Genomic DNA, 12955 nt, shown 5'->3' with positions numbered 1-12955 from the left:
ACCAATGGCAGCGGTAAGAGCACTGGCATGTGAAGCAGACGACAGAGCAAATGCGTACACGGCACTTCCAAAGATTTTGCACTGCGGTATTTAAGGCCTGATGTACCCGAAAACTTAAACAGCTATCGTCTAGACGAACACACCACACAGGAAGTCATTTACTGGAACCAATTTTTACAAGAATTGAAACCTTCGAACACAGTTTTTTCCCGAGGACCGTTTCAGACTGGAACTGTCTTGCAGGGGCCATTTTCCAGTCCCCTAATTTTGTTAAAGCTCTAGAAGAGCATTTGTTTGAGTGAATGAGTGCTGTATATGTGCATATATGTGTATATATGTACAAATATGTATATGTTGTTATGATAGGGGGTTCAATCCCATCGCTCGTGATCCGTTGTCAAGATTGGAGTCGGGCGTGAATTAGAAGGTAGCTGGCCCATGCCGTCGTCCAACTCATCCACGCTGAGGACGTTGATGAAGGGAAGGACTGCTTCTCATCAAGAACGAGGAATATGGGTTTATTTACAGTATTTATATCAGTCTAACATGACTGCTTGAGAGAGAGTGACCTGAGCAGCTGCACAACAGCGGTTTTTAAACACTCGGTCCTCTCCCAATAAAACGTGATGCGAACGTTCGTTTAGTCATCGCAAACTAGCCGCCTCTCCGTGGCACGGTTTACACACACACACGCATACCACAGGGGCGATGGTCCGGAGCCGATGTCAGAGGGGCTTCGTAAAACTCGGGAGCCGTTCCGGGTAGCGCGTTGTCTTGCGTCTTGGTCGGTGCGTGGGAAGGAGTGTCCGTTGGCGTTCCCGCGGCAGCTCCCCCGCCCGTAGGAGATCAGGTCCGCTTTGTCATGTTGCGCACAAAGCCTGCTTCGTCGAACTCTGTCAGTCACAACACATCCTAGCTGAAGCAACGGAGAGTGGAGGATGCGCGTACTGATATCGACACCAAGTCGACTTAGTCATGCCGTGGCTAGAGGTTGGCGGTGATGCTCCCGGGATGTTGCCTGCACAGTCGCAACGGGTTGGCAAAACTTTGCACTGCAGCTGGCCGTTCTTAACAATGTGTATACATATTTTTCTGCTTGTTTGTTAGCGGCAATCTCTTAAACTGCCGTTCTTTTTTTTTTTTCGTTTTATGTCACAGTGCATTTCCATGCCTTGTATAGCCCCTCCTGCATGGGCCATAACTGTTGGCCTGCAGTATTCTGAAATAAATAAATAAATAAATAAATAAATAAATAAATAAATAAATAAATAAATAAATAAATAAATAAATAAATAAAACACATTTTCGTGTGTCTGCTGCTGTGAAAGATCACCGCCTGTACTAGGCAGGTCGCATTTATGTCACCAGGTAGTTTATGTCACCAGGTTGTCACATGAAGTAGAAAACGAGGGCAAATTGAAATGCAAATGCATCCCGCATAGAGAGCTCACCGCGGCAAGCCAGGACTTGGAACTCCAACAGTCATTTTCCACATGCTAGTGTGCTGTACATGGTAACATTGTTGCATATTTAATCATGTAAATTGGCATAGCAGCACAAAAATTACAAACAAAAAAAGGGAGACGTGCATCTCCTTTTTTTGTTTCTTGTGCTGCTTTGCTGATCGCCCATGTGTCAGTGAGTACCCATTCTCTGTCCATTGTAATTATTTCTTTCCTTGTGGTGCTTCGCTGATCATAATGTTGTAGAAACTAGCCCAATCTTCAGTTTTGGTCTATTTCACACAACGCGATGAGAGCCGATGGTGGCAGGTGTGCATGTGTAAGGCCACTGTAGACGACAAATGTGAACGCGCCACTGCGCTTGCGTCTACCTTCAATGCACAGCAAACAGTCATCTACCAGATGCAATCAGAGCTTGGAAGCGTGAGAAAGGAAAATATACCCTAATAAAAAAAAAGAACACTGAGCCACATAGAGCACAGAGGAATGGCTAAGATCTCAGTGTTTTCTTTCGGTGCCGAAGCTCTGGAGGCACCTGCGGAAACAAAGACATGCCATTTACATGGCATGTGAAACTCTTGCATATAAACAGCTCCTTTATTAATGTTAGACTAACTAGACAAAATTTGGAGGATGCTTAACTCTTTCGGGACCGGGGAAAAAACAGGCAATTCTGATGGGTGTCAAAAATTATTTTTTATTACGAATAGTCATTACGCTATATTGCTGCAATGTTTATCAAAATGTAGCTAATTAGATGGTCTTTCATGCATAAAGAAAGGTTAGACTTAAAAGTGATATATAATATTTTTTAAAAAATCTCAAATTCAAGATTTGCTGAAAGAACAACATAAAAAAGTTGGAAAAGTCATGGATATACAAGTGGAAAAACATAATAAAAAAAATTCAAGATATACAAAATGTGCTACAATGCCTCCTTTCTTGCTTGTGAAAATTTGGCACGCGTATCTACAACTGTCTTTTTTTTGTGTGAAATCTAGCTTGCACCAGTGGTCAGCCACTCAGGTCCCACGGTTCTTGTGCCACTCGACGAAGCAGTTCCGGGCAGTCGTAAAACACAAGTGAACTTGGCATGTGCTGCAAAAGACATTAGTTTTGAGCTCGATTTTCTTCTGCTCATAGCACAGCTTGCAGTTTCTGCGTTTTGCCACTTTTTCCGGCTTGTGGAGTGCATGTTTTGCGACGGGTGGTGGAGGCGTGTGTGCTTGCTTGGCACCGTCAAGATTCAGAAGCTGCCGAATGAGCTCTTCTCTAAAAGCTAGGTGGTCAAACCCGGCAGTGCGTGCCAGCTCAGGAATCTCTGGGTGCAATGTGCGGTGAGCTTGGAAGAGTACAAAACTGTTCACACATGCAATATCGATGCAGTGGAAGAACAGAGTCTTCCACCACCGTACGCTTCTCATGAGAACATTATAATATCCAATCATTTGATCCGATTTATCTACGCCTAGCATGCCAGCATTATAATCATGGATCAGCAGAGGCTTTGTTATAGATATCTGAGTCCAGGAGTTTTGCCTTCTTTCCCTTCTTTTTGCGGTGACCGTGTCATTTGCAGTATGAACCGTGCTCATCATGTTGACAACACGCCGGTCTTTCCACTGAAGGTACAGGATGTTCTGATCGCGCAACCATCGAATGTCACCACGTCGAGCTTTTTTTTCCCACCGTGCATCCTTCAGTTCGGCAGGAAATCCTCGGCGATCCTTGCGTGTGGTTCCGCAAGCCAATGTTTTTCGGCTGAGAAGATGACTGAACAGGCTAGTAGAAGTGTAAAAATTGTCCATAAAGATCCTGTAGCCCTGATCAAGATATCTGTGACACAGCTGGCAAACTACGTCGAAAGCTAAGCCATGGGGCCCTGGCTGCTCACGCTTACCGGTATACACACTAAACTGCACAGTATATCCGGTGCCAGGGTCAGCTAGGACCCACAGCTTGTAGCCCCATTTTGTTACTTTATCTTTGATATACTGTCGGATGCCTGACCGCCCTTTCGATTTCACCATGCGCTCATCCACGGAAAGATCGCGATGTGGCTGGAAAAGATTCGCTGACACTTCGTTCATGTGTTGCAGGAGCCACCACATGTATCGGAGCTTTCCTCTTGAACTTTGAGTGACATCGTCCAAGTCTGCAACTTGCAACATTGCGAGTAGAGCTATGAACCGGCGTCGCCGCATGATCCGTGGTGGGAGCAGACCGCTGTACAGATCTCCTACGTTCCAATACAGCTTCAGCCGAGGAACCTTCACAACGCCCATGTAAATTACGAGTCCGATAAACTTTAGCATTTCACTTGGGGTGACTTCTTCCCAAGATCCATCGGAACAAGCATGCGTTGGTTTTTCCAAAATGTGAGTCCAAGCATACTTGTTCGTGTTGTCACAAATTGTTTCGATCACATTCATCGAGAAAAACAGAAGAAAGAAGTCCAGAGCAGTCAAGAATTTCTTTGATCCGCTTCTGAGCGCCACGCCCACTTCTGCGTCCAAGTACACGCCAGGTTCCCGTCGCGGCGAAAACTCAATCCGCTTCTGCGCTGGCGGCAGCAGATCATTGCCGTAGCTTGTTGAGACCCTATCAAGTAAAGATAAAATAATGAGAACATATAGCGAGCCCGTTCACCTACTCCAGAAAGAAATGAATGTGGAACTATGCTCACCTTCGGCTACTAGATGAAGTCCGTGGCTCATCATCATCCGAATCGGAGTCCGAAATAAAATCGGAGCTGCCGAAGTCGTCTTCAGACTCTTCGCTGCTCGGTTCATCAAAAAAATCCGTTGCCGAAGCAGCGGAATCGCGCGATTGACGGCGTTCTTTTCGAGCGACCGGACGCGAGCACGACGCCATTTTCCACTGCGTCCGCCGCCGCCGCAATCGAGAAAATTCTCTCTCGCGTATCGCCACCTGCTGGAAATGAAAGAAACTATGCCGAAACCGAGAGTCTAGTTCCTGACGACCTCCTAGATGGAGCTACATGTCCAAGCGCGCGGAAATTTGAACGGGGCAGTGCGCGCAAAACCGTCGATCATATAGGATCGATGGCCTATGGGCCGGTCCCGAAAGTGTTAAGTTTCGCTTTTAAGAGTGGAACACAATAGCATTCAAAGATCTCTGACTCCTTATCAAGCTTTCCTGCAACTGAAGAGTATGTGACCGTAATGTTTACTGGGAAACACTGGCGGCGAACGCTATGCACGAAGGGGGGCTTTCTGGTAGAAATGCGCCCTCATGCATGGGCCGTGATGCAGTGGAGGCAAGCGCCATCTGAAGGTGTTGCAAGAAACCGGGCGTGCTGCTCCGTGGCCTCCAAAATATTCGTGCACCGGCGTGCGCAAATGGCAGATGCCATGGCTAGTCTATGAATGGTATTGTTTCGGAAGAAGACGCAGATGAAAAGCTATATACAAGTATATTTACAACGTAATATGCCGCACTTGGCCAAGAGGCAATAGCCCGCGCTAGCCTCCAATCGTCGTCGTCTTCTTACTGCTCGCCTCTTCGTCATTGGAAATACTATTCCATAGCACTACCCCCAGCGGCAAAAGCGCCGTCCCGGAGCGACTAAAGGCCGCACTCGGAAGCAGTGTAGTAGGCCTTGAGCCTACTGATGTGCACGACATCACTAGATGCCAGAGTAGATGACGAGGTTGAGCTCACAGGAGCAATTTCGTACGTCACAGGCGTCACCTGGTGCAGCACTCCGTAGGGCCCTGTGTATCGCGAAAGGAGCTTTTCTGAAAGCCCGACGTGACAAGAGGGCGACCACAGGAGCACGAGCGCACCAGGCGAAAACTGTATGTCATGGTGGCTGGCGTTATACTGACGCTGCTGAGTGGTTTGTGAGTCCGTCAGTCGAGCATGGGCAAGCTGGCGTGCATGGTCAGCGAGGGCGATGGCGTCGCGCGCATACTCGCTTCTTGAAATCGAAGCAGGAGGAAGTGCCGTGTCAAGGGGCAAGGTCGGTTTGCGACCGTAGAGTAGATAAAATGAAGAAAATCTGGCGGTGTCGTACCGGAAAGAATTATAAGCAAATGTGATGTAAGGAAGGGCAATGTCCCAGTCGTGGTGGTCCTTGGAAACGTACTTGGACAGCATATCTGTAAGAGTACGGTTTAACCGCTCTGTCAGGCCATTGGTTTGAGGATGGTATGAGGTAGTCAGCTTGTGTTGAGTGGAGCAGGAATGCACAATGTCAGCGATAACTTCCGAGAGGAAGTTACGACTACGGTCAGTAAGCAGCTGTCGCGGGGCGCCATGAAGTAAGATAATGTCACGCAAGGGAGAGTCCGCGACGTCAGTGGCGCAACTGCTAGGGAGAGCCCGCGTGATAGCGTATCGCGTGGCGCAATCAGTTGTGACGGCTACCCATTTGTTCCCAGAGGATGACGTGGGAAAGGGACTGAGGAGGTCTAATCCAACCCGAAAGAACGGTTCCACAGGGACAGTGATCGGCTGGAGTTGACTGGCAGGTAGCACCTGAGGTGTTTTTCGACGCTGGCAGGTATCACAGGCAGCAACATAGCGTCGGACGGAGCGAGCGAGACCAGGCCAATAGAAGCGGCGGCGGACGCGGTCGTACGTGTGGATTAACCCAAGGTGTCCTGCAGTAGGTGCGTCATGCATCTCAAAGAGCAAAGTCTGTCGTAGATGTTTTGGCACGACAAGAAGAAGATCAGAACCGTCGGGGAGGACGTTCCTTCGGTACAGAATGCCACCCTGGAGGACATAGCGGCGAACGGATGCGTCGGTAGGTGTAGTGCGCAGACGCTCGATGAGTGCTCGTAGCGATAGGTCTCGGTACTGCTCATCGGCGATGTTAGCGAAGGCAGACACAGAAAAAATGCCGTTGGCTGTACTACTGTCGGCGTCGTCAGGCTCGTCTACCGGGTAATGAGACAGGCAGTTAGGGTCCTTGTGTAGTCGGCCAGATTTGTAGGTGACAGTATACAAATATTCTAGGAGGCGTAAGGCCCAGTGACCAAGTCTTCCTGTAGGATTTTTCAGTGAGCATAACCAGCAAAGCGCGGGATGGTCTGTGACAATGGAAAAGGGTCGGCCGTATAAGTATGGGCGGAACTTCGCAACCGCCCAAACTAGGACCAGACACTCACGCTCAGTGATGGAATAGTTGCGCTCGGAGGGTGAGAGGAGCCTGCTGGCGTAAGCGATAACACGGTGGTTGCCACGCTGGCATTGTGCCAGTACTGCGCCAATTCCGTGACCACTGGTATCAGTACGAACTTCGGTAGGCGCAGAAGTAGCGAAAGGGGCCAGAACTGTAGGCGTTGTGAGATGGTCGATAAGATGCGGGAATGCAGAGGCCTTGTTATCGCCCCTCTAGAAAGGGGCCTCTTTTTTCAAAAGCTCAATTAGTGGTCGTGCTATGGCCACGAAATGGCGGAAGTACGAACAAAGGCCGATGAAGCTGCGCACATCCTTGACAGACTTCGGAACAGGGAAGTGCGTAACAGCATGGATCTTGCCTGGGTCCGGTTGCACTCCGTTTGTGTCAACGAGATGCCCAAGGACGGTAATCTGGCGACGGTTGAATTGGCAATTCGATGTGTTCAGTTGCAGACCGGCTCGACGAAAAACGTCCAGGACTGCCGAGAGGTGCTCGAGGTGCGTAGGGAATGTTGGGGAGACTACTACAACGTCGTGCAAGTTGCACAGGCACGTGGACCATTTGAAACCATGAAGAAGGGAGTCCATCATGCGTTCAAAAGTGGCAGGAGCGCTACATAGATTGAACGGCATCACTTTGAATTGATAAAGACCGTCGGGTGTTAGAAAAGCAGTCTTCTCACGGTCTAGATCGTCCACAGCAATCTGCCAGTAGCCGGAGCAAAGGTCAATAGAGCAGAAGTAGCGATCACCGTGAAGGCAGTCAAGGGCGTCATCAATCCGAAGTAGGGGATATACATCCTTTTTGGTAACCCTGTTAAGGTGCCGATAATCCGTGCAAAAGTGCCATGAGCCATCCTTCTTTTTTACCAGCACAACCGGTGACGCCCAAGGACTACATGACGGTTCTATGATGTTCTTGGCAAGCATTTTGCGAACTTCTGCGTGAGTAACTTGACGCTCAGCCGGTGACACTCGATACGGGCAGTGATGAATAGGAGGGGCATCGCCGGTATTAATGCGATGTTTAACAGCTGCAGTTTGGGCCAAAGGACGATCGTTAAAGTAAAAAATATTGTGGTAGGAAAACAGAACGCGGTAGAGCTCACGAGCGTGCTCGGACGGCATGTCGGGTGCAATCATTTTCTGTAAGTCGGCGATGGTACAAGTTGCCGACTGCGATGGTAGAGGAGGATCGGCTGACTTGTCATCTACTGCAATAGATGCGATTGAGTTATCCTTGAATGAGCAAAGCTTGGCCAGAGACATCCCGTGTGGCAGCACTTGTGTCGTCAAGCCAAAATTGACCACTGGCAGGCAGACGCAGTTCGCCGTAATAGATAAAACAGTATGAGGTACTGTGATCTTGTGTGTAAGTAGGACGTCTTGCATAGGAGCCGCGATGTAGTGACCATCGGGCACTGGTGGGGATGACACTAAGTCAACGCAAGTCAGTGCCGAAGGTGGCAAGCGAGCGAAGTCGACAGAACTAAGGCGACTGGGGTGTGGTTCAGCAGGATCCAGGACAGGCAGGTCAAGGTGGAGAGTACGGGTGGAACAATCGATGAGAGCAGAATGTGCGGAGAGGAAGTCTAAGCCAAGGATGATGTCGTGGGGACAGTGGGCGATGACTGTGAATAGCACGATTGTGGAGCGATCGGCAAAGGAGACACAGGCGGCACACATACCAATTACGGGGGCTGTTCTGCCATCGGCGACACGGACAACAGGTGTCGTGGCGGGCAAGATTATTTTTTTGAGCCGGTTACAAAGGTGAGCGTTCATTACCGACAAATGCGCCCCAGTGTCTATAAGAGCAGATACAGAAACACCGTCGACTTGCACGTCAAGAAGGTTCAGATGAGTGGGCAACGTCAGTAGAGGATTTGGCGGCGTAGGGAGCAATGCAGCGTCACCTTGAGGCGCTGCATCATTATTTTTCAGTCTGGGAGCGGCGTCCGAAGGGAGTCGGTGAAAAGGAGTGATGGGGCTGGGGAGAGCGAGATTGTCATCGTTGGGGCGTAGGTGAACGAGAATAAGGGCGGTTCGGCGCAGGAGAATCAGGAGCGGCATTATTGGAGCGTGCAGCATAGGGACGAGAAGGGCCACCTGAGGGGCGAGAGTAGGCAGTATAAGCAGACCGGGTCGGGGAAGTCCAGCGACTGCGACAGTGCCGAGAAATATGCCTGATTCGACGACAGTGAAAACAGATGGGCTTGTCGTCAGCAGTGCCCCATTCAGATGGGTTGCGGAAACATGGTGGGTAAGAAGATGCGGGACGGGGCGGAATTGAAGAAGCCGGGTGGGTATCAGGGTGATGGGCCGAGCAGAGCGTGTGAAGACCCATGTTTTCGAACTCCTGGTGGACAACTGCCTGGATCAGGGAAACCGTGACTGCAGGTGCGTTGGTGGAGCTGGAGTCGAAGGCAGCTGGATAGGCGGCCTCAATCTCACGCCGGACGATCCTGGTAATATCGCCAGTGTTGTTGGGAAGAGGAGCGTCGGCACAGGAAGATGTCGCTGGGGTGTTGGGCAAACGGGCAACTGCTGGTCGATACGTCGGCTTTTAGCGAGTTCCAGGCGGCGGCACTCCTTTATAACTGCATCCACCATCGCGACGTTGTTGAATACGAGCAAGTTGAAGGTGTCGTCAGCAATGCCTTTGAGGATGTGGGATACCTTTTCTGTCTCAGTCATGTGTGCGTCTACTTTGCGGCACAGAGCCCAAGACATCCTGAATGTACGTGACATAGGCCTCTGTTGATGTCTGCACACGGCCGGAAAGCACCTTCTGCGTGGCAAGTTGGTGACCGTAGGGGTTGCCGAACAAGTCTCGGAGCTTTTGCTTGAGTGAATCCCAACTGGTGAGCTCTTCTTCGTGCGTCCGAAACCAAACTCGAGGTGTGCCACCGAGGTAAAAGACTACGTTGGTGAGCATGATAGTAGGGTCCCACCGGTTATTGCGGCTGACGTATTCGTAGAGGCTGTTCCAGTCATTGACGTATTCCCCATCTTTGCCCGAGAATATGCCAGGATCACGGGGAGCGAGGAGAGTGATGTAGGTCGTCGAAGTGGCAGCAGCTGTCGGAGCTGGCGGAGTCGAGTTGTCCTCGCCGGGAGTCATGAAGGAAGGCTCGACGTAGCGTCCACTGCGAAGCTCCGTGACGAGGTACAGGGAACGTCCACCTCCACCAGATATGTTACGTAAGAAGACGCAGATGAAAAGCTATATACAAGTATATTTACAACGTAATGCGCTGCAGTTGGCCAAGAGGCAATAGCCCACGCTAGCCTCCAATCGTCGTCGTCTTCTTCTTACTGCTCGCCTCTTCATCATTGGAAATACTATTCCGTAGCAGTATAAACGCTAGAAAAGGGGTTTGTTTGAGTTTCCACGTAACAGAATTATGTTTTCTAGTATATTAAAATTACAATCCAAGGCTCTCTTTGCAATTTTTCTGATGTACTTCAGCTTGCGAAATTTAATTAGTTTAGTAGCTTCTTGTGCCACATAGAGCGCTCGGGTATGGGTGGTTCAAAAATCTTTTTGCTGAAACAATGTCCGACGCTAGACGCCGGATGCCGACACCGAATGTTCTGCGACACGAGGCCCTTAACGCTGTCGCGTTAAAATAAAAGAAGTGTAGGATAAGTACAGTGCTCGGAAATCAAAATGTGATACTCAGAGGGTGCAGTTGATGCTGCCTTTTTGCACCACTGTTGAACACTGGGTGATTGCCATGGTACCAAACACAGTCAGAATGCATCACAAAGGCTTTCACTTTCATCATATATCACAATGCACCAGCTAGGTGCCCTCAGTGCACACAATTGGCGCATAAATTGCCAGCGGTCCTGCACTTTGAGTATCATGTTGCAATTGCTGTGTACTGTATGTGCCATTGCCTACAGACCGCGCATATCCATGCTTTTAGCCTATCCATCTGGTGAGGCTGCAATGAAAACCAATTGAACTTAATGGCCTCACCAGCTTCTGCCATCTTTCAGTAACTGTTCATACTCCCAGAAATGCAACACGTTTGATTGGATTTGGTTTCATGTGGTATTTCGGCAATGCAAAACAGAAGAAACAATAAAACATATTCAGCCAACGTAGATGGCGGCAGTGCCTGCTGTGCCTGGCGCAACCACATGCCACCACATGCCATTACATTTGCGCTGCCGCCGCATGGAGGCGCCACTGGTCCAAAGTCGTCATGTATGTTGAACCCTTGAACTTGTGCTCCGCAGCATACTGCCATAGCCACTGAGTGGTGGCAGTTGATAGAATCAAAAGAACAAAAAATACATGCAAAATACAGTCCCTGCAAGGTGCCTAACATCAGCCAAACTTCAGAGTCGTGCTTCTTTTGCACATAACATTTACAGCAGACATTATACTACACATCAGGACGTTCTCAACTGCACAGACAAAGGTCGGCTTTTACCAACAATTGGTTCTTACCAGGCCGCCCTATAATACGCTGTGCTGAAATATATTATGGCATGCCGTTATAATCTCGTGTTGCTCTTTTTGACTTTTGCAGGTCACTTACCAGCTGAAGATTTTGACTACTGCTATGTTTAGTGTGTGGATGTTAAAACGTAGAATATCAAAGCAACAGTGGTCCTCGCTAGTGCTTCTCATCATTGGAGTCGCACTCGTTCAAGTGAGTGGGCTTTACACTGTTTTATGAGATCTTCAAGTTTTGTTCTTTACAGTGCTCCACAGCACCTGCAGTATTTAAGATGTTTGCAATACTCACAAACATGCAAATTCAGAACACTGAAAGGGAGTTTAAAGCCACATATGGCTTCATGCACAATTTGCGCAGACAATTCCTGTCGGATGTGAAACAGGCACACATTGCACTCACTACATAACCTGTGTAATACTACCGCAACCAGGAGTCCTGCATAAGTCTTTCTCCTCTGACTGTGGTTTCAAGAGAAGCAGAGCCGTGTGTCAAACCTCTTCATTCTCTGTTCCTGCCCTAACCCAACAAATGACGCATGCTGCCTGTCATTCATTGTTGGCCAAAGATATTTAGCTAGAAGCTTCATACTCAAAGGCGAAACGTCGCCATAAAAATGTTTATTTCTGGTCCATAAAGTGTTAGAAATTCCCAAGTGGTCGAAATAATCTAGAGCCCTCCACTACAACATTCTTCGTAACCCACTGTGCAGTTTCTGAACACAAAAATAATTAATTGAAATTACAGGGTGTCTACCAACCAGGAAAACGGGGAATTCTCAGGGAATTTGAATAGTCTGGAAATACTCAGGGAAAGCTCAGGGAATTTGTGCTTCTGTCAGGGAAAATTAGCTGCAACTTAACTGAAAAGGGAACGAATGTCGTGTTAGTGCTGGTTCCAGTAACAGAGAAATTGCAACGAATCGTCATTGATGCTGTGTCATCGGCACGAGGTATTGCCAGAGTAGTTAGACCGATGTTTCGAACATTCCCAATAATTCGCACGGCTTTGTGGCACCACCACATACTCCATATAGTCAGTGTATATTGCCCTGACTGCAGGTCTGAAATGGCATTAATCAAAGCCACCACCGCTGCCATTTTGATTATCTCGCCGCCTCGAACCAGCACTCTTGAAGGCAGATTCGCTGGCAGCCGTAGCCACCACCGCGGCAGCGTTAGTCCTAGCTGCTTCTGCGTTCACTATTAAGCTTCTTGTCGTGCGGTGCTGTGTTTTTCATTGAAACAATTTGCCGCTGTCAGCAATGGCACCAGCTCTGCCTTTGTAATCCTCGCAATTTGCTTCGAAGCTCGCAGAGCACAGTGCGTTGCGTAATGCCAGTCTCCGAAAGTTAGCTTTGCCTTAATACAGCATTGTCACGCAGTGAAGGATAGCAAGCGTGGGAAGGGGCAATTGTCACGAGACAGTATGTATTCCTTAATTGCACAAGCGTGCACCCCTGTCTCCTGTTACAGTACGATCACTGATATGCCTAATAAGTGTACTGGCAGGCCTTAAGAGAGCTTTTTCGGACGTGCCTGTGGCAATTTTAGCCCTTAAGGGCAGTTAAAGATGTATTCATTTTCTTCGGACCGCCTGATTTTTCGGATGTTTTTGTGGCCCCTAGGGAGTCCGAAAAATTGAATGTTGACTGTGCAACTGAACAAGAGGATGCTTCAAATGATCCATGGGGTGAACACGTGGCAGAAGAAGGATGAGAACAAAAAAGACCGACGCACTGAGGAATTAGCAGGAAAGGAAGCGTGCCGCGGCCTCTTTGAAGGAGCTTGAGCTCAAAAAACGAAGTGTTGGCTGCTGCCGAGATGCAGGTGTCCCTCATTCAAACCAAAATAAACTCTTTAAAGC

At 48.8% G+C, this 12955-nt stretch overlaps 1 protein-coding gene across 3 annotated transcripts in view; it reads left to right on the top strand.

Annotated features, from left to right (window-relative positions):
- LOC139049814 (UDP-N-acetylglucosamine transporter-like) overlaps positions 1 to 12955 on the top strand; it is a 37911-nt gene that overhangs the window by 6862 nt on the left and 18094 nt on the right. For all 3 annotated transcript variants that reach the window (XM_070525620.1, XM_070525618.1, XM_070525619.1), the window contains exon 4: positions 11162 to 11284. In XM_070525620.1, the coding sequence (XP_070381721.1) occupies positions 11162 to 11284 (123 nt within the window). The remainder of the gene's footprint in view (positions 1 to 11161; positions 11285 to 12955) is intronic.

This window comes from Dermacentor albipictus, chromosome 9 (genome assembly GCF_038994185.2).
Source record: "Dermacentor albipictus isolate Rhodes 1998 colony chromosome 9, USDA_Dalb.pri_finalv2, whole genome shotgun sequence".
NCBI lineage: Eukaryota > Metazoa > Arthropoda > Arachnida > Ixodida > Ixodidae > Dermacentor > Dermacentor albipictus.
This window is presented reverse-complemented; position numbering and strand designations above follow the sequence as displayed.